This window comes from Ixodes scapularis, unplaced genomic scaffold (genome assembly GCF_016920785.2).
Source record: "Ixodes scapularis isolate PalLabHiFi unplaced genomic scaffold, ASM1692078v2 PGA_scaffold1__304_contigs__length_218370807, whole genome shotgun sequence".
Taxonomy (NCBI): Eukaryota; Metazoa; Arthropoda; class Arachnida; order Ixodida; family Ixodidae; genus Ixodes; species Ixodes scapularis.
In genome coordinates this window covers 23,186,452-23,212,685 of record NW_024609846.1, presented here as the reverse complement: position 1 = coordinate 23,212,685, position 26,234 = coordinate 23,186,452, and the positions used below count along the sequence as shown (strand labels likewise).

The 26,234-nt window shown below is 42.8% G+C and overlaps 2 protein-coding genes across 2 annotated transcripts; both read right to left on the bottom strand.

The window, feature by feature from the left end:
• Positions 1 to 227: 227 nt before the first annotated feature.
• On the bottom strand, positions 228 to 929 carry LOC115311621 (U6 snRNA-associated Sm-like protein LSm1). The gene has a single exon (XM_029970352.3). The coding sequence runs from the start codon at positions 788 to 790 to the stop codon at positions 383 to 385; it is 408 nt and encodes a 135-aa protein (XP_029826212.1). The 5' UTR covers positions 791 to 929; the 3' UTR covers positions 228 to 382.
• A 1,652-nt stretch (positions 930 to 2,581) lies between these two features.
• On the bottom strand, positions 2,582 to 26,222 carry LOC8053025 (3 beta-hydroxysteroid dehydrogenase type 7). Its single transcript, XM_029970350.3, has 7 exons — positions 26,033 to 26,222; positions 24,362 to 24,481; positions 14,172 to 14,314; positions 12,372 to 12,536; positions 11,732 to 11,947; positions 5,498 to 5,643; positions 2,582 to 4,133 (listed from the first exon to the last, which is right to left on the bottom strand). Exons 2-7 carry the CDS (start codon positions 24,448 to 24,450, stop codon positions 3,714 to 3,716), a joined length of 1,179 nt encoding a protein of 392 aa, XP_029826210.1. The 5' UTR covers positions 24,451 to 24,481; positions 26,033 to 26,222; the 3' UTR covers positions 2,582 to 3,713.
• Positions 26,223 to 26,234: the final 12 nt, after the last annotated feature.

Sequence of the window (26,234 nt, the reverse complement as noted above, 5' to 3'; positions counted from 1 at the left end):
AAAACTGTCTTTAATTTACACTTCTTTTTCTTAAACTGAGGAAACAAAGAGAAACAAATGAACTGAATACAATTTTTACGCTCCGCGTTGTAGCAGCAATGCCCGAAGACGCTTCCAGACTTCTAGAAGCGAGAAATGCAGCTTCTCCTGGCGTCCTGGCTCGCTACACGAAAGTTTACATCCTCGTCCATCCTAAATTGCGGGAACAAAATAAAGCAATGAACAGGTTCAGTCGAATGTCACTTTATTCGAACGAATGTGAACTAAAATTATCACTCAAGACACGTTTTCGACTTTACGAATGTTGCCACAGTGGCTTCAGCCTTCAAACACGCACACAGGCACACACATGCATTCCGCGCAACACTTTAAAAGGGTAACGCTAATAATCGTCGTGAGAGACATCCAGATGGTAATGCAGTCCTCTCTCCTTAAGCGCCTTGGCCCTCTGTCGTTCCTGGTCCTGCTTGGCCTCAGCTTCGAGCCGCTGAACTTCGAGGATCTGTTCGACGCTCACTTCTTCCAAGTCCACGTCTCGCTCCTTGGCCTCGTCGATCTCGCCGAGGAGCACGACGTTGTCGCCCCGCACGACGAAAATGCCCCGGGGGATGTCTCCGTACTGCTTGCGCACGTGGATGCGCTCGATGGTCTTGTGCAGGACCAGGTTGGCGAACTGGTCGATGCTCCGCAGGTAGCCGATCAGGGTGCGTCCGTCCCGCAGGAACACGAGTAGCTTCTTGTCGAGCTCTTCAAGCAGGCTCGCCGTGCCCGGCAGGTAGAACAGGGTCATTTTGGGGGCGGCACGGTCGCAATTTTCATGAGGTAGATGGTGACGAAAGTGAGGCTTTTGAGGTAGGATCACGGTGACACCGTCCACAGGAAACACCGGTCAGCCGAAAGCAAACTGAACCAAATAAACTGATGATCACGTGCTTTCTGTGGGTTAAAAAAAGGAGAAGAGAAAACAAAACGGAATCAACAAAACTATGCCAAAATGTTTCTTTAAAGTATATATGTATATATATAAACAGTATATACGTATTTAAAAATAATCTTTTTTAATTTTATTTAGGGGGAAGATTATTTGGAAGTTTTTCCGTTTTAGTATACCTGTGCGGAAGTTACGTCACTAGTTATTTAGTTTCGATTTTGAATCGAAGCGCGGTGGCCCCTTGTAGTCGCATGGCATCTTGTTCTTCTCTCTTCAGCTACAGTGTACTAGAATACTTCAGCCAAACGCGTTGGCCGAACGGCTAAACCTAAGTAACCAAAATGTAGTTTTTCTATGATTATTATATCCGAACTGAAAGGACCACACATCAAATTGTCTTGTCCCTTTTTGTCAAGGGCAAAATGTGCCCGCACCTTTGAGAATACAGTAAAACCTCATTATAACAAAGTTGAAGGAGCAGTCGTAATTAGTTCGTTATAACCATTAGTTTGTTATAGCCAATGTCCATTTCTTCCCACTATTAGCAAGCAAGGGAATTATGATTGCTTTGTTATATCCATTAGTTTGTTATATCCCACTTTACTGTACGTTCAATATAAACCAGCTCGCTTGTCTTTTTGCCCCAAGTTTTTTAATTATTTTATTATATTATGGGTGGTTTCATTTGAAATCGAACACGCTTGCCGGGGTGGGTCTTTTGATCTTTTTTTGAAAAAATATATGCAATTGCGCCATTTCTGGAAAGAAGAAAACCGCTTTTCAAAATTTTTTTAAAAAAATATTTCGCTTCAGAAAAAATTATTGAGTGGAGCAGGGTGAAAATGATTTTTACTCCGTGATTTTTCTACCCAGTTCTGTACGCTGGTATGAATACGGGAAGCATACAAAACTCGCAGTAATTTTTTGTGCTCTTGTGTGTTATTTGGACTATTTTTTAGTTGAAGGGAAAATACTTTTGTAGTTTTGTTTATTGAGGTACAAAATGCCAAACATCGTCTCTTTGACAATCCGGTGACATCTTCAGAGCCTTGTAACTCATGAGTTATTATAATTGTCACTTACTAAATACTATGTGGGTGTAGCCCTATACATGAGCTATCGACGGGCATAAGTTTTGTTTATTTTATTGTCACTGAATTTTTTATATAAAATTTGAAATATCGTCGAAAATGAAATTAACCGATATTTTGAACTCACTTTATCAAAAAAGGACACTTTTTATTTCGTTAAATTTTTTTATTATTGCTGCCGATCATATGAACTTTCAATTGGCTTGATGGGATTTCCCCCTTTTTTTGTTGTATCTTCTCTAGAAGTGATCGAAATCGCTCCCACGTGACAATGCGGTGACAACTTCAGAGCCTTGTAACTCATGAGTTATTATATTTGTCGCTCACCAAATACTATGCGGGTGTAGCCCTATACATGGAATATTGACGGGCATAAGTTTAGTTTATTTTATTTTCACTGAATTTTTTATATAAAATTTGAAACTTCTACCAATTTGATTTAAAGTGAACATGACAGTGCACAAGTAGCCAGCAGATATGTTCTTTAGATGAACATACCTTTCCAAATAATCAATAAAAAAAGAAAAACAGCACAAATTATGCACACGGACACCGGGGATAAGAAGAATAGAGCATTTTATATAAAAAAAGAAGGCACTTTTGCCAAGACAGCGCAACACAGACGTCTTGAGGCACAGGCAAAGGAACCAACAAGTTTGTAGTAAAAATATAAAACTATCAGTATAAGACCAGGAAGTGCGTACATAGAAATATCCGATACAAAAGCACCTTTCCACAACAAATTGGTACACCTCAAACACACAAGCAGGTACAACTGGAACCTCCAGCCAAAGAGTGAACCCCAGGTTATCAGGAGAGGCCAAAACTTACTGGACATTCACCCACAAACACGGGGGGTGCAGCAACCCATTGGTGTACCCCCTACGAAAAAGGAAACCCCTCGATAAATTGTGCCACAAGGAAAAGAGCTTGGTCACCTAAACCACCATTCAGTAAACATCTTGTGAACAATATACTCATCAATGTAAGCTTCTGAGCTCAGAGGTCCTAAAAAAAAATTAACTGCAGAAATCTGATGCAAGTTATAACCAAGAGAGATGAGGAATCTTTATTTAAAGAACCCGAGAAAACAAATTAAAATTTAAAGCCCCCAATGTAAAATGGCAATTCTGTGTCTCAAAAGAAGTAAAAGGTGAGTGTTCATGCTTGCTTCCACTTCCCACAGTTGCCTTCTCCAAATTTTAGCTGGGAACACTATGCATCTCTTTCTGTCTCAAGGGCAAATACTGAACAGAGGCCTGCCACTGTTTCCATGTTGACCTTTGCACAAAATAATATAGGTGTGAAAATTGTGGAAAAAATATGCAGAGGGTGTACTTGGCCCCAAAAAAACCTCAAGAAAAAAACAAAAAAAAAAAAAACATGACATAGTTTTCAAAATTGTCTTCGTTGTCACCCTTCAGAAAAACAGCTCATCCCTGATTGTGGAACGGTAACGAGGCACCGAGTCGGCTCAGACGGTCGTCCCTACAAGATCTACAAGGCGTCACGACATCCCAGGGGCTTCCACGGGACATCGCAACGTCCCAGGGGCTTCCACGAGACATTGCGATCTCCTGTGGATCACGTCGTTACTGCCACAGGACATCGCGGCATCCTGGGGACCTCCATGAGACGTCACAACATCCCAAAAACCCCCATGAAACCGTTCACGCGCCAGCCAGGGACCCTCAGCCCGGGAACTGTATGGCCTTGTAGTAGGAAACCGAGCGCTGGACGGCCTCGTCGGGGGACACGGCCGGGTAGTATCCCAGGCGCAGGGTAGCCTTGGTGCGGTTGAAGAAGAGCGAGGTGCAGATGTAGGTGACGGCCGACGGGGTGGGCACGAAAGAGCGGGGCCGGTACACCGGGCGCAGCAGGCGCAGCACCAGGGCCAGCAGCATGAGCACCAGGATGGCCAGCAGGTAGGGCACCGTGTAGTCCGACAGGCGGCAGCCCTGGCACTCCACAAAGGGCCGCAGGAACTCGTAGATGTCCTCCAGCGGGGTGTCGTCCGTCACGTAGAACACCTCCCCGGCCACCGACTCGTCCACGGCCAGCTTGTCCTTTGCATACAGGTGGGCCAGCGCCGCATTGCCCACGTATGTCACCTGGGGAGGGAAACGTGAGACGTATCACGTGGGTCAAATGGATAGATGACGGTTTGAAGGGACCGCATAACTAGGTTCCTTAACTTATCGAACTGGGATTTACTACGGAGGTGCTCAAAGCTGGTGCATTCATTCATGGAGAGTATGAATACATGAAACCTCCGGAGTCAAAAGAAAGAAAGTAAAACTGGTTTTGTCTATGGGAAAATTATTGCTAAGCCTTGTATCTCAAAATCGTCGGAAAATCATTGTGGGATATTCTGGCTTTTACTACGATTCAAAAATTTGTGAAATGGAAAGAAAATGGAATTGACTGACCCATTCTTCACTTTATTTGGCCTAAATAAGCGCCACAGTATATTCTTTTAGTGTACATGCAAAGTATAAAGAGAACACAGTTTGATTTTTCTTGATTTGCTCGGTTGAGCCAATCTTTCCACAACTTTAGCAAATGCTTTCACCAACTTCAGGCACCTCTAGTAAATCCTAGCATGATACATTAAAAACCTGATTTATGCCATTCCTTCAAACGGCCATCGGTCCCTTTGACCCACGCGGTACAGCAGCATCGTCCCATGCCTCTCTTTATAGTTAGGCCGAAAACTTCCCGGTTCTAACCGAAAAACACAGACGAACGTCCGTCGGTCTCATAAATACATAAATCAGTTAAAGCCTATACAGCTTTTGTTGTGAAAAGCGCGGGAATCCACTGCAAACCCGTTTGTCACACATATTGGTACCGCAGATTGCACGGTTAATGCGACGACTATCACCATCGCGCAATGTCTTACGGGAATCGGGGGGTGGGTGATGTTTCAGAATTCCTACGGTACGGATATTTAGCTAGAAAAAACGGGATGGGCGATCTTTCAGGAAAGGGCACCTTACGTGATTTTACGGTATACGCTTCAAACTTAAAATTCCCTATTTGCACGTGCCCAATAGATTTATAAAAAAAAAAAAAACGGGCCAAATGGGGCTTGAAGCTGGTTCCGCTGCGTAACAACTGCCGACTCTGTCACACATGCGGCAACATACACAAACATGAACTTTGGGAAAAAGATTTGTTCCCTTGCTGTGTCCTGCAAACAAACTGTGGTGACAGCCGAGCTGCCGCATATGAATTACATTCGTGCACTTCACCTCTTAATCGGCAAAAGTTTTTATGCGAAATTTAGTAAAATTTCTTCGCCTACTAAAACTTCCCCAAATCTGACTCATCCGACGATTGTGACGCCACCAGGAAAAAATCTGGCAGACAAAAATGAACATGCATGCACAAAGCGCACCAGTTATAAATGAACTTCTAATATATTGTGGCTAAGACGAGGAGTGGATCTGATGGGAATTCCTTAATGACCCACCTGGAAGCGTTCGTCTACGCTGCGGATCTTGGTGAGGCAGTTCTTGGAGGCCTTAGCGTGCTTGAGAAACTGCACCACAAAGTGCTGGTCCTGCTCCCCGTACATGGCCGTGGGGCGCAGCACCAGCGTGCGGAACTTGGTGTCTCCTGCAAACCGGACAAACGATTCGAGAGATCCTCCCACACAACCGCCCCCATCGTTTGAGCACTCTTTTTATCGGAGTTACTGAGCAGTTCAAGTTAAATAACGGGCACTACTGATCGTAGGCATGCCCGCACTGCAGTAACGGATTGTGTTTTCGGATAAATCCGGTAAAACCGGAAAAGCACTTGCTGGTCAAATCTTCTTAAATCCGGATTTATACAAAAAAACTCGGAGTAGAAAAGTCACGATGGCCAAAAAGAAGCAAAAAAGGGCAGTTTTCTATAAATAAGTTTGGTCAGAGCACAGGTTCACCAGTCACTAAAAGAGGCCTCCCCAGATTCCTTCAAAGTTTCGTAATATTGACCAAAAAAGGTTCACATTTTATCCCATCGGGGTGCATTCGGTACACCGGAGCATTATAATGCTGGGTCACGACACAAACCACCGTTTTGGTTTCCAGACTGAACTTCTTAGAGGAAGGTAGGGTTGTGATTTGATAACCGTAAAAGCTATAAACTCTTACATTCGATAGGAGGGACAACCAAAGCTCTTATCTTATCACTCCACCCTGGCCAGCCACAGGGAGAAGTGGTAGAATAGGACGAAAAGAAAACAATTTTTCCAACGACTATGTCGACGAATTCAGTGATTTGTAGTAACTAAACCCTAACTTTCACACATATGTCCCCATTCTACGAATGAATTCAAACTCTTCTTTACACATTGTAACTGACTCTGCATAACACAAACATCAGGACCGTGGAGACTAATGTAAAATTGTCACGAATGACAATTGATGAGGCAACGGAAACTGAAACAAACTAAACGTTTAATGGGGCAACTTGTGCCCAAAACAAAAAGGAAACAGAACATAACAATAGAGCGTCGCGGGTGTCGATAGTGGCGTAACAGCAGGATCGAACGCTGGGGTGAGACTGACTCCGGCTTGCCACGCGGAGCCCCTTTTGTAGACGCGTGGGCTTCTGGAACAATCGGCGTAGAAGGTTTGCGCATCAAACTTTCTAACCTCGAATCAACAACACGGTTCTCAAATTTACCAGAACATGATATTACAGAGTCAATAAAAATGTGTACTTGCATCCAGGAATCGAACCTTGGCTTTTTGTGTAAAAGGCAAGCGCGATGACCGTTAGGCCACGAGCGCGATGCCTGCTTGGTCAACTGCGCGTGCAGCAATATGCATCATAAAATTCTCCAGTCAATCTTTTGGTGTGTACACACCAAAAGATTGACTAGGGACATTGTATTCCAATGTGGTATAAAACCACATTGGAATGAACTGCCAGGTGACCCGATGGCGCAGACCTCAAAGACAGAGTGTTCCCTAGCTCGAACGTTCATGCACCAACCTGTCTGTCCTATGAATACTTTACTGCAAGAAAATGAAATTTTATAGAAAAAAACTTTGACTGTGCATGCAAAATATTTGAAACAATGTTTGATTGCACACACTACACAATCATTTCTTGCTTCCTCAGCCGTAGCACACAATCGAGACAACTTATAGAAGGGGTCGAGAAGGCTACAGGAACCTTTTATTTATCCGCCACCTTCTTGATCCTATGGGAAAGGTTATGGAGATAGGGTATTACCACTCGTCAGGATGTAAACTTCCACCTAGCATTGTCAGAAGTACCAAGCGTTTGTCTGAAGATAGTTAAAAGCGATTCTGCTGCCCATATTACCGTACTATCACATCCTTAGGGAAACCCAATGAAATCAGCGTGTTCATCTGAATTATAAAGCTATTGGAAATTTTATGAAAACAAGATTTCATTAAAGAAAAACAAGATTTCATTAAAGAAGCTCTCAGTGATTTGGCGATTCCTCTCTTTGTTTAAATAGCCCGACATTTTGTGGCCTGCTCGGCCGCTTGTTCACGGGCGACTTATTTGGTTGGGTGTTAGTCTTTTGTTTTATTCTCCTAGCTTGTCGCTTCCGTTTAAAGTGTCTTTTTTTTTTTTTTTTTTTTTTTTGTGACACCTCGAAGGTGCTGAATATAACTGCTTGGTATGGTACCGATCAACTGGTTCAGGTTGTTCTTCGTATGTTGAATATGCCACGACTCTAACAGGGGTGGAACTCATGAAATGTACTTGGGAGCAGCCTCGGGAGCAGCTAAAAGAGCTGTTTTGGAGCAGGTTGGGCGCAGCTAATACTTCATTCTGGTGCAGGCTAGGAGCAGCTCAGATCAGTTTTCATTGCCCTTCAGCTTGTGCCTTAGACCAGCATGGGAACAATTTTAATTGCGCTCAGCAGCACAGATAAACATGAGTGCTTAATAACTAGGTAGATGGGATACCAACGTAACAGATGCAAAAACTTGAAACTTCGTGAGCATTAATGAGAACCGAAAAGAAAGTACCATCTGTTTCTGAAGAGTGTCCTTGATATTTTCTGAGTGGCTTTCAGCTACTCAAAATGCAAACCAGCACTGCTTATCGCACAACCCCCACGTGATCAACATAATAATTATATGTGCGAACCACGTGACGTGCGTAAGCAACGGACGTACAGTTGCGCGGAGGAACAGGGTAACAAATTTCGAGCTCATCCTATCGTGCAACTCGATATCAAAGCAGCAGACTACGATTAACGGAGTTATCATATTCGCAGCGATACGCAGGAGCAAGGTTAAAGTAAGCCGAGCAGATGTACCGCTCACGTAAGAGCTGTTGGCTGGCAAGGTTTCGGATCGGACCGCGTTTCAGTTCTGTTAAATCAAGATTTATCTTCCGGGAATGCGGTTTTAACTTCTAACAATGAAGTACTAAAAGTAATCTCTTGCTCATTTGTTTTGAACTGGCTGACGTCCGGATCCCTGGCCGCAGAGCCTCAGGCAATCTGACGCTTAACGACTCTACCTCACCTCAGCCGACTTGCTTAACTGCTGATGGTTCAAAAATAACAATCCAGTCGCAGGTGGTGTAGCGCTTGGAATCCGACCCCCGAGTATTTCCGCGTGCTTCCGACTCGGGATACACAGGGCGAATAAACAAACCAAAGGATTGCAAGGCCGACCAAGGTAAACGCGCTCATTGTTGCCAATCGAGTCGATAGAAACCGAAACCAAGACAAAATACCATTTCTTGGCGCACGTTTTGAGATTTGATGCATATAATGGCGCCTGTGGCGCAGTTTCCGCAAAATGGTGCAAGATGGCACAGGCAAATGAGTCTGGCGCAAAATGGCGCAAATGGCGCAGCCGTTCCACCCCTGCTCTAAAGAGAGTATTTTTCTCCAGTTTCTTTCGGTGTCTAGGACGGAACTGCTGTCGAAGTCGATGACGTGGTTGCTCTTTTCTGCATGTTCCGCTAGAGCGTTACGTTGTGCGTCCTTCTTTTTTAGATTGTATTTGTGTCTGCATAGACGTTTGGGGAAGTTCTTGGTTTCCCCTACATATGAGGGGCTGCAGTCGGCGCAAGGAATACGATAAACAAGGCCTGGGGCTTTTTCTTTTGAATGACAATCTTTTGGAAGAGGAAGATGATGGCCAATGGTCGATACGGGTTTATGTGTCACTGCTATGCCGTAGGGGGGATTGGTGGCCGAGTGGGGTCGCGCACACCAGTTCGAAGTACGTGGAGCGAAAGCTTGCGCTGCAGAACCCAGGGATCCTGGATTCAATCCCCAGCCCTGCCAGTTTCGATCTGGATAAACATTGTATCGGCATGCGGTCATGTATCACTTCTGCGCGATGCACGTTAAAGACCAGGCGTTAGTGCTTGTACTGCACTAACGTCTGGTCCCCATGGGGCAGACAAGGTTCTAGGCTGTATAAACATACACACACCCCAATTTTTATTTTGCTACGCTGTATAATTTCAGAGCACGGGGTGGGAACTTCACTCGTGCCTCTAAGGTTCGGGACGCACGTGCAGCTGGAAGGATGAGTTTTCTTGGCTGTAGATTGGTGACAAAGTTTCCCGTAGATATTGTTGATGAATATTGTTTGATATGCATCTTAACATCCCGTTTTGTAATATCCACTTCCTCTTCACACGCCTTATCTGTGGAACACACTGTGACGACACGTCGAAATAGTGCTGAAACTAAGGAAGATTTGCGAGTTGTGGGGTGATCTGATATTTATCATCTATAGAATGCACCGTGACAGCATGTCAAAATAGTGCCGAACTATGGAAGAGATGTGAGATGTGGATTGGTCTGATATTTATCAGACCACCCCACATTTGCAACCGAGAAAACTTACGCCTTCAGCCGCATGTGCGTCCCATACCTCGGAGGCACGAGCAACCATACTCTCAAACCATACGGCATAGCAGTGACACAAGAGCCCATCTAGACCATTGGCCATCATCTTCCTCTTCCAGAAGATTGTCATCCATGAGAAAAAGCCCAAGGCCTTGTTTATCATACTGTCGAGACCGGTTATAAAGAAATAGCGGTTACAGCGAAGCGATCACGATTTCCCATTTTCTTTTGCACTTCGTTATAACCGAAGTCGGTTATAACGAAATAGCAGATATAGCAAAGTGATTTCTGATTCCCTTTGACTTCGTTAAAACCAATCTCGACAGTATTCCTTGCACCGACTGCAACGTCTCATATGTGGAGAAATCAAGTACTTCCCCGAACGCCTACCCAGACACAAATATGATGTAAAAAAGAAGGACGTATACAAGGTAGCGCTCTAGTGGAACATGCAAAAAAGTGCAACCACGTCAACAACTTCGACAGCAGTTTCGTACTGGACACCGAAAGAAACTGGAAAAAAACACATTTTAGAGTCATGGCATGTTTAGCATACAAAGAACAACATGAACTGGTCAATCGGTACCCTCTTAAGTATTTATATTCACAGGCTTCGAGATGTCACAAAAAGAAGAGGACAATTTAAACGGGAGCGACAAAGAGAAGAAGAGAAAGACAAACACCCAGCCAAATAAGTCACCCGTGACCAAGCGACCAAGCAGGCCACAAAACGTTGGGCTATTTAAACATAGTTGGTTAGAGTACCTGCCGCTTCTTTTACTAATACTCACCTAACCAGGCAGATTTCTGCCGAAATGTTTACTTTTCAAATCCTCTCTCTACAATATTTAGAATATCTTTACAATTCTTGCAATCCTGCTGCGAATGAGTCTTTTTTCTCTCCCTTCATTGCTTTTCTGTCTTGATGAAGAAAATGAAAATAAAGTCATGAGTCAGGACTGTGTTCGTGTCTTTCGTTTCTTGTGTCTTTTGTGCTGTTTTCTCCTGTTACTAATATGCACCGATTAGCCCAACTTCAGACTCTTTTGCATTCTTATAAATCTAGGGCAGGGTTATACCTGCCAGTTAATATATATATATAAATATATATTGTGGCGTGTCGTTGTAAACAGGCCTCAGGGTTTTGCGAACTTCACCTCTCTCCCTCTTTAATGCTGGGTTTGGCAAAACTCGACTAGTACATCTTTCGCAGCATTCCGTAAACGTCTAGCATCCCAGAACGTTTTAGTGCCGATTTAGAAACCTAAAACAAGCTTTATATGGTTACAATATCATCTGGCCCCTACACTCATTACAAAGTCACAGTTACTTGTGTTGGAATCTGGACCACAGAATGCACAATGGCTATGCAAACATGGCCAGGATAAATCGTGCAAGAAAAGAATGAAATGCGCAAATCGTCTCCAGTCACTTCCTGGTCAATTTCTCCTACATCTGCGTCGGTCGGTTACAAAGCTAGCCGATTGTGCACAAGCCGTAAGGAGAAGACAACAAAATAAATGTGACGAGTAGTCGCGATCGAAATACTGCAAACGACTAAATTTTCGCAAGGACCTAATTTTCGCGAATTTCGCGAATCGCCTACAATTCGCGAAAAATATGTCCTGCGAACAATTCGTGCAATATGTGAACGCTATGGAAGCCACACTCGATTCACGAAAATTAGAACCCGCAAATAATTTCAAATATTCAGCTGTGGCCCGATTCACGAAACTTAAGTCGTTTACAGTAATTAGGAAGCAATGATTCCTTTTCTTTCCTGGCAATTTGAAATGCGGTCTGTCTCTTTGTCTGGCCTACAGGCTCAAAGCAAGGACGGCGGGTGGGCCTCACCGTCTGCGAGGACGCGCTGGTTGGCCTGGAGCACCAGCTGCTCGGCCCGGTGCTTGGTCTCCGCGTAGGGCCCCATCAGGAAGTGCTTGGGGGTGAAGGTGGTGTTCTCCGCCCCGAAGAAGATGTGGTTGCTGCTCACCACCACGTCCACCGTGCTCGTGAATACCAAATACGGCACGTTCTGGCGGATGCACGCGTCAATCACAGTCCTTGTGCCTGCAAAGCCCACATGTTTGCTCAGTGGAGGCCTTCCCATTTAGTTTTTCTCGAGCAACTTCTTAATTGGTGGCCATCACGTGACCATGACAAACCCTATGCCAACGGTTCTCAAATGGGGCTTTGCAGACACTTTTGGGTCCCCGGAGCCCTCAATTGCAGTTAAATCAAACAATAAAACTTTTTTATTTTTATTTATGTTGGGCTTTTTTTTTTAGGTTAAATAGACCAAACTATGTGTGCTAAGTGAGTAGCGTCCCTCTTTCTTTGTTTTAGAGCTTCAAGTTGGTTCGCAAGTATTGTCTGGTCTATTTTGTCATTGTAATAGATCAGCTACTGCCAACTTATTGTAAAGATCACAAGCGACAATAGGATAGGGTGCACCCAGGACCAGTGGAGGAGTGCGACCACAGAGGGATCCCACCTTCGACGTTGACCGCCTCCAGGGCCTCGGTGTCGGGGAACATGCCGACGTCGACGAGGGCGGCCGTGTGGATGACGCAGTCCACGCCCGCAAAGGCCTCCTGCACCGCCTTGGCGTTGCAGATGTCTCCCACCGTCGCTTTCATTGGCTTCTCCGTCGTGTGCTCTGAAGGGATGGCAGAAAGGACAGCCTCCGATGGAAGAAACTTCTCGGCACCTCATTGCCGGCTCTGCTGGCTCAGAATTCAGTGCCACTAAATACGGAACTCCCCGCCTAACTATCTTTAGTGTTCACACAATTTTAGCCAAGCAGTAAAACTCTACCTTTAACTCACCTACACCCTCAACACCATCCTCTTGGTTAGGTCAAATACTATGGCCCCTATGATTATACAAGTCTCGTTGAATATTTTTTTGTTGTACAGTGTGTGCGCCTAGTTTCTTAATAGCCCTTATTGCTCACTCTATGCCTTGTACGTTTCATTTTAATGAAAACAACTGGCTATGGGCCTGCTTTTTCAGTGACATCTATGAGTACCTTACTGATATAATAATATAAACTGATTTGGAGAGACGCTTCTGCCACAACGAGATGCTGTTGTGGCAGAAGCCAAATGTAGAGTAAATTCCTCAAGATTTGGATTAAAATTATGCCACCATCCTTAGATAAACTACTTAATGGTCTAGAAACTACCACAAATTCTTCCCTAGAAAATAAATATATAGAGGAAGAATTGCTTATTGACAAACACAGACAGGCTAACCTGCACTTAGAGCTGATTTGCTACTTCATGAAGAAAGCAAAAGGGGGAGTATAGTTTGGGGACTAAAGCTAAAGAAATGATATATGACCCCTAAGTCTCAAGTATAACCCAACTTTTTGACAAATTCATGGAATTTTAGAAAAGAGTAACTTCTCCGCGGTACCTCCTCCGAACCCACGTCCTGTTAGGTTCTCCGAGCGATCTCATTGATCGACTCCTAAGGTTGGCAGCACGCCTCTGGTGCTGCAATTTGTCAGTAGGAAAAACTTTCCCATAGCGTGACGAAAAGATTCCAAACCAGGTAAGTAATTTAAGGAGTGTGGTTATGCTTAACGACACGGTAAACCTGGCAGAAAATTTGAGGGCACTCTTGTAGATACGAGTTCCTTGCATAAGCAGGGATTGGTTTAAACTGATCACTGGCTCAAAGGCCTTGAAACCTCTCACATACTTTGATCGATTACCAATCACGGCAAGTCTGACTGGAGGCCCCTATTTTCCACTCGATTTCCGTTTTTTTAATTTTATGTGCGAATGAAGCTGATATTTTTCTTTCATTACTTTAGGGGCATGCGAATATTGCTCCAAATTAAATCGCTAGCTTCAGAAACATAGGGAGAACAGTATGCCATGGCTTTAAGAGTTTGAAACACGTGAAGCTGGGGAGAAAAATAACAGACTGTTCCGGTTCCCCCTGAGCCACTCTAACGGGACCAGCCCCTATGTCTTTTTTCACTACCTTCCGGCTGCTTCCGAACTGACCAGGCAACCACGTAGTGCTGGCTGTGAATGTTTGATTCAAGAGGTGTTCAGTCACGACACATAGTGTATAATTTTATGGTTAAAAGGCGCGCTTCGCAAACTTGGCAGTACGTGATCGTGTTACACGACTTGCCGTGCAAACGACGCAGTTGCATTCCAACTAATATCGCATTCCAACTGCAGAGGTGTGCATTTGTGACATGGTCGCAAGATCATTGCCGAATATAGTGATCACCATCGACGTTATTATCATTAAAAGCATGAACCCAACTCACTGAGATTGTTCTCGTATGGCTTGATGTCAAAAAGGCGTATCTCCTTGACGGTTTTGTCATGCTCCTGCAGCAGCTTCACCACGTGCTGGCCCAGGAAGCCGCTTGAGCCAGTCACCAGCACCACCTCAATCTTGCGCTTCTCCCTGGGGGTTAGACGGGGAATCCACGCGCTCAGCGCAGTCTGCATCACTTTGTACCAGACAACACTTTCTAGAGCTAACAATCGGGATGGCAGTGACTCACGCCATACTCTATTTCATCTTGGCAAACGGCAAAAGCTATGGATGGCAAACCAATCAGAATGTCGGAGAGAGACACGTGACAAACGTAACGTCGAGCGATCTCCTTCAGAGGTGTCACACTTCCCTATCTCGCCAAGCTTAAGCTAATTGGTGTGGTAAACTAGACACATACAGCACGCAGGTGGAATGTATGGTGACCTTTCACTGCACTCGAGGCAGGAAATGATTGAACTAAGGTGCAGAAGTTGCTGAAGTAATACGAACAGATGAAACGAAGTTTCCGACAAGCTCAATCATTTTTAGTCGGTGACGAGCTATACTCGAAAGAATGCACGACAAAACACACTTAAAATATATGTCTCAACCTTATTTTAGCTCTGCTCTTTTCCAAAGATGCTGTGCTGGCCATTCATCAACAGGCGTGTCTAGTATACATGGAAAAGAATTCAGTTTATAACATTATCGTAAACAGATTAAGTGAGCTTAGGATCCACTTAGCCGTAAACCTTTAAGGGGCGGCTTTTCAAAGACGAAGTTTCACTGCTGAGTTCCGACAGCAACTGTCTGGATGGCAAAGGACGTTTGCAGGCATGGACTTTTCATGAATTACGTTCACTTTCAGTTTTTCTCCAGAGAGGCATTCAGATTGTTCTAGATGCACGTGTCCATGAAATGCAAGATTGTATATGAGCAATCTTTTTGAAAAACCTTCCCTCTAGCAAGCTTTAAAAGTCACTCAAAATTAGACTTTCCTGTAGTTGTACGGTTCCAGTTACCCAACCCCTTCCCGCACACGCGGATTTTAAGATTGCCTGTGCCCACTTCCCCCCCAGACGCATTCCTCTAAACTTCCTCGTCTTGAGAGGAGCTGGGGTGTGGGCAGGAGGCGCGCAAGGCACCAGAGGTGGGCGGGGAAGCGTGCAGAGTTGCTCTTCTCCGACATCGATACAAGCAACCCCCGTCCCAAAAAGTGGGTTGACAGGTCCCACTGTCCCACAAGAGAATGCCCTCAGCACCACAACTGGTTTGTAGACACACCCAAAATAAGCTGAGAGCCCTTTGCCTCCTTTACTCTTCTGCTCATTTTTATTGACTTATCACTAGGGTTCTGTGCAGTTATGTACATGTTACACAGAAAAAGTAACTAAATACCGTTACTCGTTACTAGCTCGAAAAGTATCTAAATACGTTACTCGTTACCGATTCTCAAAAGGAACGCAAGCATGCTTCTGTCATACTGTGTAGTTAGCCTGTTTAAACGGCATTGTACACGTTACTCCTCAAAAATAACGAAATACCGTTACTCGTTACATGGCCTTAAAAGTAACTAAGTATGTTACTCGTTCCTTTTCTACAAGAGTAACTAAATATGTTGCTTGTTATTGAAAAAAGTAACCAAGTAGAAGTAACTTGTTATTAGTAATGTGTTAATACATGTCTGGTTCTGTGTTTTCGGTGTTTATTTTTGCTGAAAATCGGTGCACTTGGGTATCAATTTTAGGTGTCCGATAAAAAATGAGTGAGTATCAGGGTTTGTGTCGAAGAAAATAGTGCATGGACATGGAATACCCCAACCTTCAAGGAACATACACGTGGGCTGAATACTGGTAAAATGTCCATGTACCAGTAATAAAAGAAAACAAAATATTGTGTGTAGTTCCCAAGAAAATAGCAGCTTTGAGGGCAGTTCATGGGGGTGCCATATGTGCTTCGGCTCAACTGGAGATAAAGCTGTACATAAAAAATACTTCCTTTGAAGCTCGAGTTTCCTTTTCCTTCAAAGTCAGATCGGAATCGGGGTTTATTTTGGGACAGAACGTAAGGGCACAAGTGAGCTGGTGTATATCACACGTTTTTTGTGGAGAACCCGAGACTGAGGTATTGACAGACGACGACAAGTTGTTGTCTGTCAATACCTCAGTCTCGGGTTTTTCACTAAAAATGTTTATTTCGGGGTTTACCGGTTTTCTCCGATTTGGATAAAACTGACTCGGGGGTTAATTTTCGGGGTTTACCGTAAAATAGCGGGCAAGCGCACACTCAAACTTTGGAGATAATCGCAAAAAAATGGGGGATGGGCGCTTGTCCGGTCATCAATTTTACATACCAATGTACTGTGCGTATTTTCTCAGATCTTACAAATTTGGTAATGGGCGCTTAATGTGGGATGGGCGGATGTGCGGTATTCTATGGTATCTTTATTTACCAAAAACACAATACCCTACTTATCACCAACATGCCTTTATGGCTTGAGGGACAGGGGGGGGCACAAATATATGATACATATCAGAAACAACATGATTTGCATCGCTTTGTCTGCACCCTTCCCACTGCTTGTCATTCTTCACTTTTCTCCCAACAAGGCTATTCACCCAGATTCATTCCAGTTAATCTACACAGTGACCACACATTTAAAAAATTAGAAACATTAAACTCCCAAACCCTTATGTAATAGAATGTGCCACAGATCCAATTAAAGTCATGCTCTTTATGTAACAATTTTCTTTTTTACACAAGTCTATTTTAAGAACTTTGTGGCATAAATTGAGCATGCACAATATAAATAGTCACTAACAAAAAATAAAATATGGTAAAAGTTAATTGAGGTGTACATGAAAATGTGTGTTATATATCAAATAGTAAAAGAGAAAGCTGAATTACAATGAAAGAGAGAAAAAAAATAAATCATTATAACGCAACTTTTTTTATTATTATTTATTTTACCAAGGTATGCTGCTCTTTTAGACACATTATGAAGGGAGGTACATAAAACAATGAATTCCATTCCCAAACGCATGTTTGAACAAAACATAGAAAGGTAGGTAAATATATCTGAAACCCTGACAGGGGTTTCATAGTGCTCAAGAACTTTAATCCGGAAACCTGATGGCAGTAGGTTGCCTACTAATCAGCTACACATTAAGCACCTCAAGCAGATAAGTTAATAAAAAAAAAAAAGACCGCACCACGGAAGTAGAGGCAAGAAAGATTTAACAAGCCAAGACACCCCGTGTCCCTCATCTTATTCTATTGCACACTTCATATGTCATAATAGTGCATCTGCCAGGAATGTCTGTTTGCTATTGGAGCTCTTTTTCCTCCAACTGCCAAGTAGCTGCAAGCTGTCACGCATCACAAAAACATTCCTTTTTATAGGCTTTTTTTTTGTTATTGCATAATGGAGATGGAAAGACCGTTTTCCTGTTACAAATGATACATATATCTTTCTCAATCGCTGTAATTGCTTACATTCAGGCCTTGGATGCTGTTTTGCACATCAGCTTGAGTGTAGGGCAACCCTTCGAGTAGGATGTCAGCTTGCGCCACCATGTGAGCATATTTAATTTTGACCACTAACATGTGTTTCTTTTAAGCAACCATCGTGTTTTCAGATTGATGACATATAAGAGGATACCACAGAGCAATGCCACTTTACATTATGCTCAGACATATTTCAATATGTCTCATAACACTGCTGCCCTCTGCCTCTTTTCTTTTTTTAATTTAGATAAGGGCAGCATGACAATTTTAAACTTCACCCATATTTGGCATAATTTATTTTAAACTGTTTTTCCAATCTTTCTGACGTTTTTTGTTCGCTCTTTTAAGAGAATGTAAAAGGCTTTGATTGAAAATAAATACAGGTGCACATAGTATCTGCCAACCTCTTTCTAAGTATCTTTTTCCCTGTGGCACTGCTCTAAAATGTTCAGCGTTCCTTCACTAATATGCCCAAGAGAATCAAAAGGTGAATGATACATAGCATAATTCCAACGAAATTCTCTCAAAAGAATTGACAACGACCTTTACCACCAAAGTGCTCCAATGCATGAAATGCTATACGGGGCTAGGGGAGACTGAATGGTTGTATAGGTCCCTCCCAAGTGAGGTTGATAGCCCCCGCTAAAATTAGCGGGGAAACTGGATTGGTGCCTAGTTCACAAGACGTGAATTTTCCCGCTAAGTTTAGTGGATAACTGACTTGGTGAATAGGTCACCTGACGTGAATTTCTCGCAAAATTTCGCGGGGAAAGTCACTTAATATTTTGGCCGCAAGATGTGAATTTTCCCGCAACATTTAGCGGGGAAACTGGGTCACGTGACGTCGGGTGACAGCACATTCCTCGCTAAAATTAGGCGAAAATGCATGGACAAACGGACAAAATCTTGGGATTGGGGGTAGCGTTAAAAAGCATTTCATGCTATAAAAGAAAAAAGCCAATTAATAATGGTGCAAACCTTGCCATGCTCCAAAGATCACGACAAGATGCTCACTGGAGCTTCCACTGGTTTTCCAAACCCCACAGAGATAAACAGACCCAACACATTGGAACACATCGGCGAATACACGGGACAGAAAGAACATGTTGCACGTTTTCCCTGAATCTCCCAATAATTTCCCACCGTAAATGCTAGGTCTTTCGACCGGTAAGAGCACCGAGATGGGAGAAGAAAAATGGACAACGCTGCCCACCGAAACATTCAAACGATAACCTCTCTATCTACAATAGCATATTTCCTTACAATTTCCACGAAGAGAGATTAGTAAACAAAAGGAAGCTACACTGATGTGGGCGGTGGGTGGCCAAGGTCAATTGCTTCTTCGTGAAAGACTGGCTTATCTCATTGGAATCTGCTTTGAAGAGGCTCGGTACAGAAAGAGATACTGAGTACCCGAGTCGAGTGCACCAAGCACACATTATGTAAGAAGAAAAAAAAATAGTGGCTCGCATATTTGAACGGTACATTAACTGCATTCACTGTTTAACAGATCAGTGGAGTGCAAACGTCAAAAAATATTTTGAGCCTTTGTCCCCATAATACATAGCCATCAATAAAAACATGTCAGTTTACGGGCATTATTAACAATCAGCATTTCCGTTTTATTCTAAAGAGGATTAGAGGTAAATTTGATCTTAAAAAAAAATAGGTGTTCCAAAAAAAAAAAATGGCACCCCAGCTAGCTAGACACAAATTAGATCTTTGCGTTCCTTTTTATAGCTACATGACAACCCATCTAAAAGTGTATAAAAGGTTCAATGGTCGAATCAAGCGGTTCGAAAGCAGAAAGTTTAATATGTTCAAGAAATTCGACGGAAGTCGAATTTTTAAACATATTAAACTAAGAAGTTTGACGCTTTTCAAAATTTCGAACTTACTAAGCTGCAAAATTTTATGCTTGTCAAACTTTCGAACTTGATAGACTAAAAAATTCTATGATTTTCGAACTTTCAAATTTCTTCAACTAAAAAATTCAAAGCTTTTCGAACTTTCAAACTTCTTCCACTAAAAAATTCAAAGCTTTTCGAACTTCCTACACTAATAAATGTGATAATTTTCGAACTTATTAATCTAAAGAATTTGAAAATTGTCGAACTTTCGATTCCTGAAAAGTCAAAAGTTCGTCGAACTTCGAAAGACGGCGGGCGGTTTCATTTCGCCGCATTCCTTGCAAAAGACAATGCCGTTTATTTCAATCATCTGGCATGCTTGGTTTTAAAGAAATAGATTCCCGAAAGAGCAAGGAAGGACGACGGGTTTTTGACAATTGTCGTTTGTGCCATATTTGAAGCGCGCTACAGCTGAAGCTATTTATGGTAGAGATGTTAAACTTTTTGTAAGAATGATCTATGTATTCGCGTCTCCAGCTCGACGCTCGCCCTCCCGCGGCGGAAACGGGAAGCATTCTAGAGAGGGTCCCCCGATTCTCCTGCTCAGCGGGCATGGCGGAACTGCTCGCAATCATGGCTCGCGAAATGTTGTTTCCGAATGCAAACAACACTCTTCACTGTCCCAACGTATAGTGCTGCAGCCGGTATGGGATTGTACCTTACTGGAGAGTTTTAGTATTGGCAGAGAAGCAAACGCAAGCGGTGTGCATTTGCGTTAGAGTTGCGTGCCCCACGTTTTGTGTGCGCCTCATCGCCATGCGCCATCCAAAACCGCTATTCCGGGCTCCGCGCACGCGCAGTGTGGAACACGCAAATCTAACGCAAACACGCAGGGCTTGAGTTCGCTCGTATACGCAATATTAAAACTCACTACTGTTTCACCGGCTTCCAACACCAACGAAACGTGCTGCAGTGAGCAGACGTGCAAAGAGGTAGGCGTTCCTTTGAACTGGAAAGGCTGAGATTGGCAAAACGACGGCGAGCAAATACAAAAGTAAATAAATGTTATAAAAAAACTAGTAATTAAAAAAAGCCTTTTTTTTTTACTTTTGGGTATTTGGTTTGGAAGTATATTGGCGGCGACTTTGGACGTTTCGCCGATTGTCAAAAGTCACGACTTTGACAGCACAATATACTTTACCCACAATTAATGTAATTTTACATGGATTTCTCCCATTAGCTAGAATGTTTTAATTGATTTTAGACTTTTTTATTTTATTGGTAATTAAAATGCAGCAATTGGAACCAGTGATGATAATTAGCACAGTTTTCATTGCCATATTTCTTTGCACGTTTAAAATTAGATCATAAGCAACAAATTATATTAGAGCTTGAAGAATTACTTATTCAAATATGTGAATTTTAATATTATTAATATTAATACAAACCGCCGCAACGTATGCCTCCAATTAATGCCAAGATCACGAGAATACGCTATTTAACCATAATAGTCTTTCCAGAAAGGTATAATTCTGTTTTCTTTTTAGCATATGAAAAACTCTGACATAGTTATCAAGATAGACAAACAGTCAAACACTGGATGTAACAAAGTCCTACGCGTCACGCGGTGCTATAAACACACACACACACTTCAGCTGTCTGACTCGGATTCCGTCTTTGTGTTGTTGCAGTGAGAGCAGCATTTATTAGTTTATGCGTTTGGTGGACATATTGTAAAAATTATAATTATTCTAGTTCTTGTGCTGGGATAATTTTCATTATTTTCCATGACAATTATCTGAACGAGAAAAAGGCAGCGAGAACGCACAGATATGAGCACTGATTTTTTCAACAACTACAAATATCAGCCTGAATCGAACAGTATGTCACAAAATAAAGTTTCCGCGAACAACTTTTCTAAGTAAATAATTACGTAGTGAGACACATCTTGAGTCATGAAAGAATCGGAAAGTACGACCTATATCGAGAAATTAAATCCAAAATAGAGGTAAGTTTCGGATTCGCTCCAGAATTAAAACGCGCATCCTTCCGTATATAATACGCTAAACACCGTTCTTGTTTTCAGGTTAAAGAGGTGTCAGTGAAGCCAGAACACTAGACAGGCTCAACAGCAGCACGCATCTCTGACCCTCAGTAAACCCGCCATCTTGGAAAATGAGTGGCGCCACCTATAGTTGGAGTCGCGAATAGCCTAGGTAAGTGTCGTCTTAAGATCTGATTATTGTTGTTCAAGACGAGTTTCGAAGAAATATCCAAACATATATCTACGGGCCCTACACTTGGTAATTTTTTTCGTCTAAATTGTTTGAGGTATCGCATTTAAATTAACACCACAGACAGTATACATATCATTACCATCTGCAGAATACAAAATAATGTATTTATTGTTTTTTCAAGTTGAGAAATAAATTAACTCGTGAGGGAAGATTGAGTATCGTCAAACAGTGCGTTCGTGTGATCACTACTTCGTGATGCACGTTAATGACCCCCCGGGCTGGCGGTCACAATTACTGATCTATGGTCACACGTCACTTTGCACTGGCACATATTCCAGCGCATCCGGGACACTCGTCGTCTCATTTAATTGCCTGACCAACTTTGCAGAGCCTAGATATCACACCCAAACTTTTCTAAACCTGATTTCGTGAAAACCAGTGAGGCATGAAAGTGTTATTTGAAACTGAAACTGTGGCGGAACATGAAAACCGGACTTCGAACTTTGCGCACTTGAACTTGAAAGAAATTCAAAACCTTCGAAGTTGTTTTTCGAATTTAGCCCTAAAAAAGAATCGAAACCTTCGAACTTTTTTAACTTTATGTAGAAGGAAATTCTAAATCTTCAAATTTATCGAACTTTATGTATATAAGAATTTGAAACGTTAGAATTTTTCGAATTTAAGATCCAAAGAAATTCGAAACTTTTGAATCTCTCGAATTTTAAGTTTAGAAAGTTCAAAATCTTCGAATTTCTCAAACCTCGAGAAAAAAATATTCGGAATAATTGAACCCAAACATTTAGAAACAGTGAAAGCTTCGAACTCTTTGAATTCGAAACTCCACGATTTTCGAAAGTTGCGAATTTTTCGAATTCGAACCTCCCGTATGGTCGAAAATATCGAAACCTTTCGATTTCGAACATCAGTTCGGTTAAAAAATATCGAAACATTTCGAATTTGAACCTAGGGTGGTTAGCGGCATCCCTAGTCTGCATCATTTGCTAGCAGGCTGGCACTTCATGTCGCTGTTCTTTTCTAGTGTCATACTCTAAGTATGGACACAATGAGCAGTGCTTGCTTATGCGATAACATAAAAAGAAACATTGTCTGTTGACTTTTCTTGTTAATGTTTGCATTAAGTTTGCTTTTATAAGAGAATGTTGTACATTGATAGCATGCTTTTAATAGGGCGAATATAAATAACCTTCTGTGGCCCGCATGGTCTCATAAAAAATGTTAACATCAATGCAGTACATAAGCAAACACTAAACTGGGTGACAAAAAAAATTTAATGCAAGGCCAACAGGCGTAAAAGAGGCCAGAGTTTATACAACTTGCATGGGGGAGTGGCAACAGTCTTGGGAAGAGCATCTTCATTCTCTGTAGCATCATCGCTTTTATCGTTATGAGGTGGTGATAACGCCCGCAACCGCTCCTGCATTATATTTAACAGTTGAGCACACTGCACACAGTTGTCACCAAAAGGCCACCTGAACTGTATGCTCTATGGGACCCCAATCCTTTTTAAATAATTCTGCCAGCATCGTCACACATTGAATTCTTGGCATTTGCTGGAGACATTGCAAAGCACTGCATCGATGCCTAGCAAAGCTTCTTAAAGGGTGACCAAGCTGAAGTTCTTCGGTTAAATATCTCATAATACAGCTTACAAGTCTAAAAACACTGCACAGGGCGGGCATATCTTTTTGCCAGAAAAATAAACATGCACCGCCGAAAGCTTGTTCTCTGCCCGGATGTAGCTCTAGCGGTTAGAATCAGATGAAAATGGCGGCTGACGGAGTCCTTGAACACACGAAGCTGAATGACGCCATACCAAGAATGGAACCCATTTTTCCTTTAAAATTTTCAGAAATCATTTATAACTTTTTAATAAGGTGAAATTTCATTCTCAAACTACATTTAGGAAGAGAACGGGCGTTCAGCGATGCGTCATTTAGTTTTGCGGTGAAAAAGAATGTTCTAAATTTTGGGGGGCACATGCTGTTTGACTGTACCATGTCCGTTTTGCAAACCGACCAATAAAAGTCGGAGGACGCTTAAGCTTCGCCTTCAAGAGTGAAATGCGATAGCGTTATCGAATCCTCGGCCCGCTTGTGACAGATCGCCTGTGCACGCCTAGCCTTCGTCTCAGCCTTCAGTCTTGCACGGCTGGCCCTGTCACCGAGCAGGAGCATACGTAGATGTGACATCCGCATTCGGAGAAAACAATGACTCAAAAGAATGCCCCGCACTGGTAGACTGCCCTGAATCCATCGCACACGTGTTCTCCAAGGGCGGCCTAACAGCAGCGGCCCCGCGGCAAGGTACGCATTCTTCATAGACGAACGATGACAGCAGGATCGCAGCGCTACTGGGCAGACTCGGCGACGGACGATAACTTACCGCTGCTCCGCGACGGATGGAAACTGTACACTCGTCCAGATAGACAAGCCTAGGTCATGTGGCTGTGACGTCATGACCCTTATGACCAATCAGGATTTTCGCATCACGCTGACTTTTCTGGCACGCCTCTAAGGCCAACGCACCACAAGCTCCTTAACGCCATCGCATTAAAAATAAAGACTCGAAGATCAACATACCCTGATGGTGCTGTCCACGGAGAATCGTCTTCTATGAGTTCGGGACTCTCGTTGCCATTGGTGCTGCTCCTCTCAGCGTCAAACGACATCCTCCCAGTTCAAGGTCGCCCACGTTCCCAGCTGCAGACGACCAATCAGCAGGGTGAATAGATCCATATGATTCATGATCAGGATGCATGCAACACACAAAGACAAAGAGCCGTAGAACGCCAAAAAATGTACCCATGGCTTGTTTTGGTTCAGAAATTTAGAGGTTCATTAAAACTTAGGTTTGGCCCAGTTGTCCCAAATCTGTCCGATGCTGACAAGGCAGAAAAAAGCACTTTGTTCTAAGAAACCTACAGTGCAATATACTGAATGTGTCACGAATGTCGTATACGAGATATCATTCAGCTGCGGGAAAATTTGTGTTAGTGCACTATCTCTATTTTCTTCAAAATTAAGTGATGTTTCTGGATGGCTGTTTGTAGGAGGGGCGACTGGTTGTGATACGGGTCAAGCAGAGGAGCGTGTGTATATATGTGATGCTAACTTCTAACAAAATTAGTTGAGAGTGCGTGCCTGTCCAGTTGTCCTTCCTTGTCCTTGGTTTGTTCATGCTTTTTAAACCTGTTGTTTATCAGTTTGCTTAGATTCTTCTTGTCTTTTATTTTTTTCATCCTGAGAAATCTGTAAATCAATGTTTTAGCGTTCAAACTTGAAAGCCGAGGGTAGAGCCACTACGCTTATTTAGTAAAACAGTATTTTAAATTAATTAATAATTAAAAAATTATTTACATTGTTCAGCAATTAAATAAATTATGTAGTAAATAAGCGTAGCTCATTTAGTGGTTCTAGACAAGGGCTTGTCAACCTGCATCGTAACTCTTTTCTTCGGTCTCCTTGCGTCATTCCTTCTTTTGACGGAAAATAAACATTTTTATTATTATTAAAATACATTCCTACCGATTTAAGAAATAAGAGATCGAAATCTTGCAGTTAATATCGATGCACAACTTGCCAAATCAAAGATACAAAAATATAGGTGTTAAATAACCAAGTACGTAGTACAAACGACACGTGTATATACTGAATAATTTATTTTTCGGAAAGTGCTTAAATAGGCACCGCAAACCACAAACGACCTTGTGTATGTGGCGTTTTCAGTTTTTACCAAGAAGAGTGGTTGTTTGGGCGAGTTGGTAGTTTTACCCGCAGTCTCGGGGTTTTTGTCATGCTCAATAAACATGACAAACCCGTGTGCGAAAAAAATTATGGAGAAGCGCGCGACGATCGATCCTCCAAATAGGCATTACGCGATCGTCCAGTCGTAGCGAGGTAACAAAGTTTCACAGCCAAGGTCAAGCGACCGAGAGCGGATGCGATCCAACGCACCCGATTGTTTGAGAGCGAGAAAAAAAAACAAATCACAATATAATGCTTGAGGTTATAGCCAACAACCCGCGGAAGTGCTGTTCAAATGTCAACAGATAAGATCAAAATAACTGCAATAATGTCCCACGGATGTATTATTAGCAACGATAAGGGCAAAGAACTAGAGTAGTCAAAAACAAGGGAAAAAAAAGAAGCAGGTTTCGCCGAACTTGGTTTTGCTTTTCGTTACATGTGTGCATTTGCGGCTATCAAAAACGCGAAGCTGGATGCAAACACGCTTTAGGTAGATGTGCTTACTTTCAATAGTCGCTGCTTGCGATGGAGGGCGTCTTTCACCGATAGTCCTCAGGTTTTGAACGGAAAAAAAGTTTTGGCCAACGTGCTGCTCGACAAACGCACAACTCGAGGAAAAAGCGGGCACTCAAGTCGCGGCACCGAAACAAAACCAAAAAAATTTACAAGCAAGTGGTGCCCAGCGTTCGTAGGCGAAGCCGACAAG

Coding starts and splice junctions, on each gene's coding strand:
- LOC115311621 (XM_029970352.3), bottom strand. CDS start 790: ATGACCCTGTTCTACCTGCCGGGCACGGCGAGCCTGCTTGAAGAGCTC.
- LOC8053025 (XM_029970350.3), bottom strand. CDS start 24,450: ATGTCGTTTGACGCTGAGAGGAGCAGCACCAATGGCAACGAGAGTCCC. Junction 14,315..24,361: donor CCGTGGACAGCACCATCAGG/GTATGTTGATCT, acceptor TCTAACCCCCAG/GGAGAAGCGCAAGATTGAGG. Junction 12,537..14,171: donor GCCATACGAGAACAATCTCA/GTGAGTTGGGTT, acceptor CCATCCCTTCAG/AGCACACGACGGAGAAGCCA.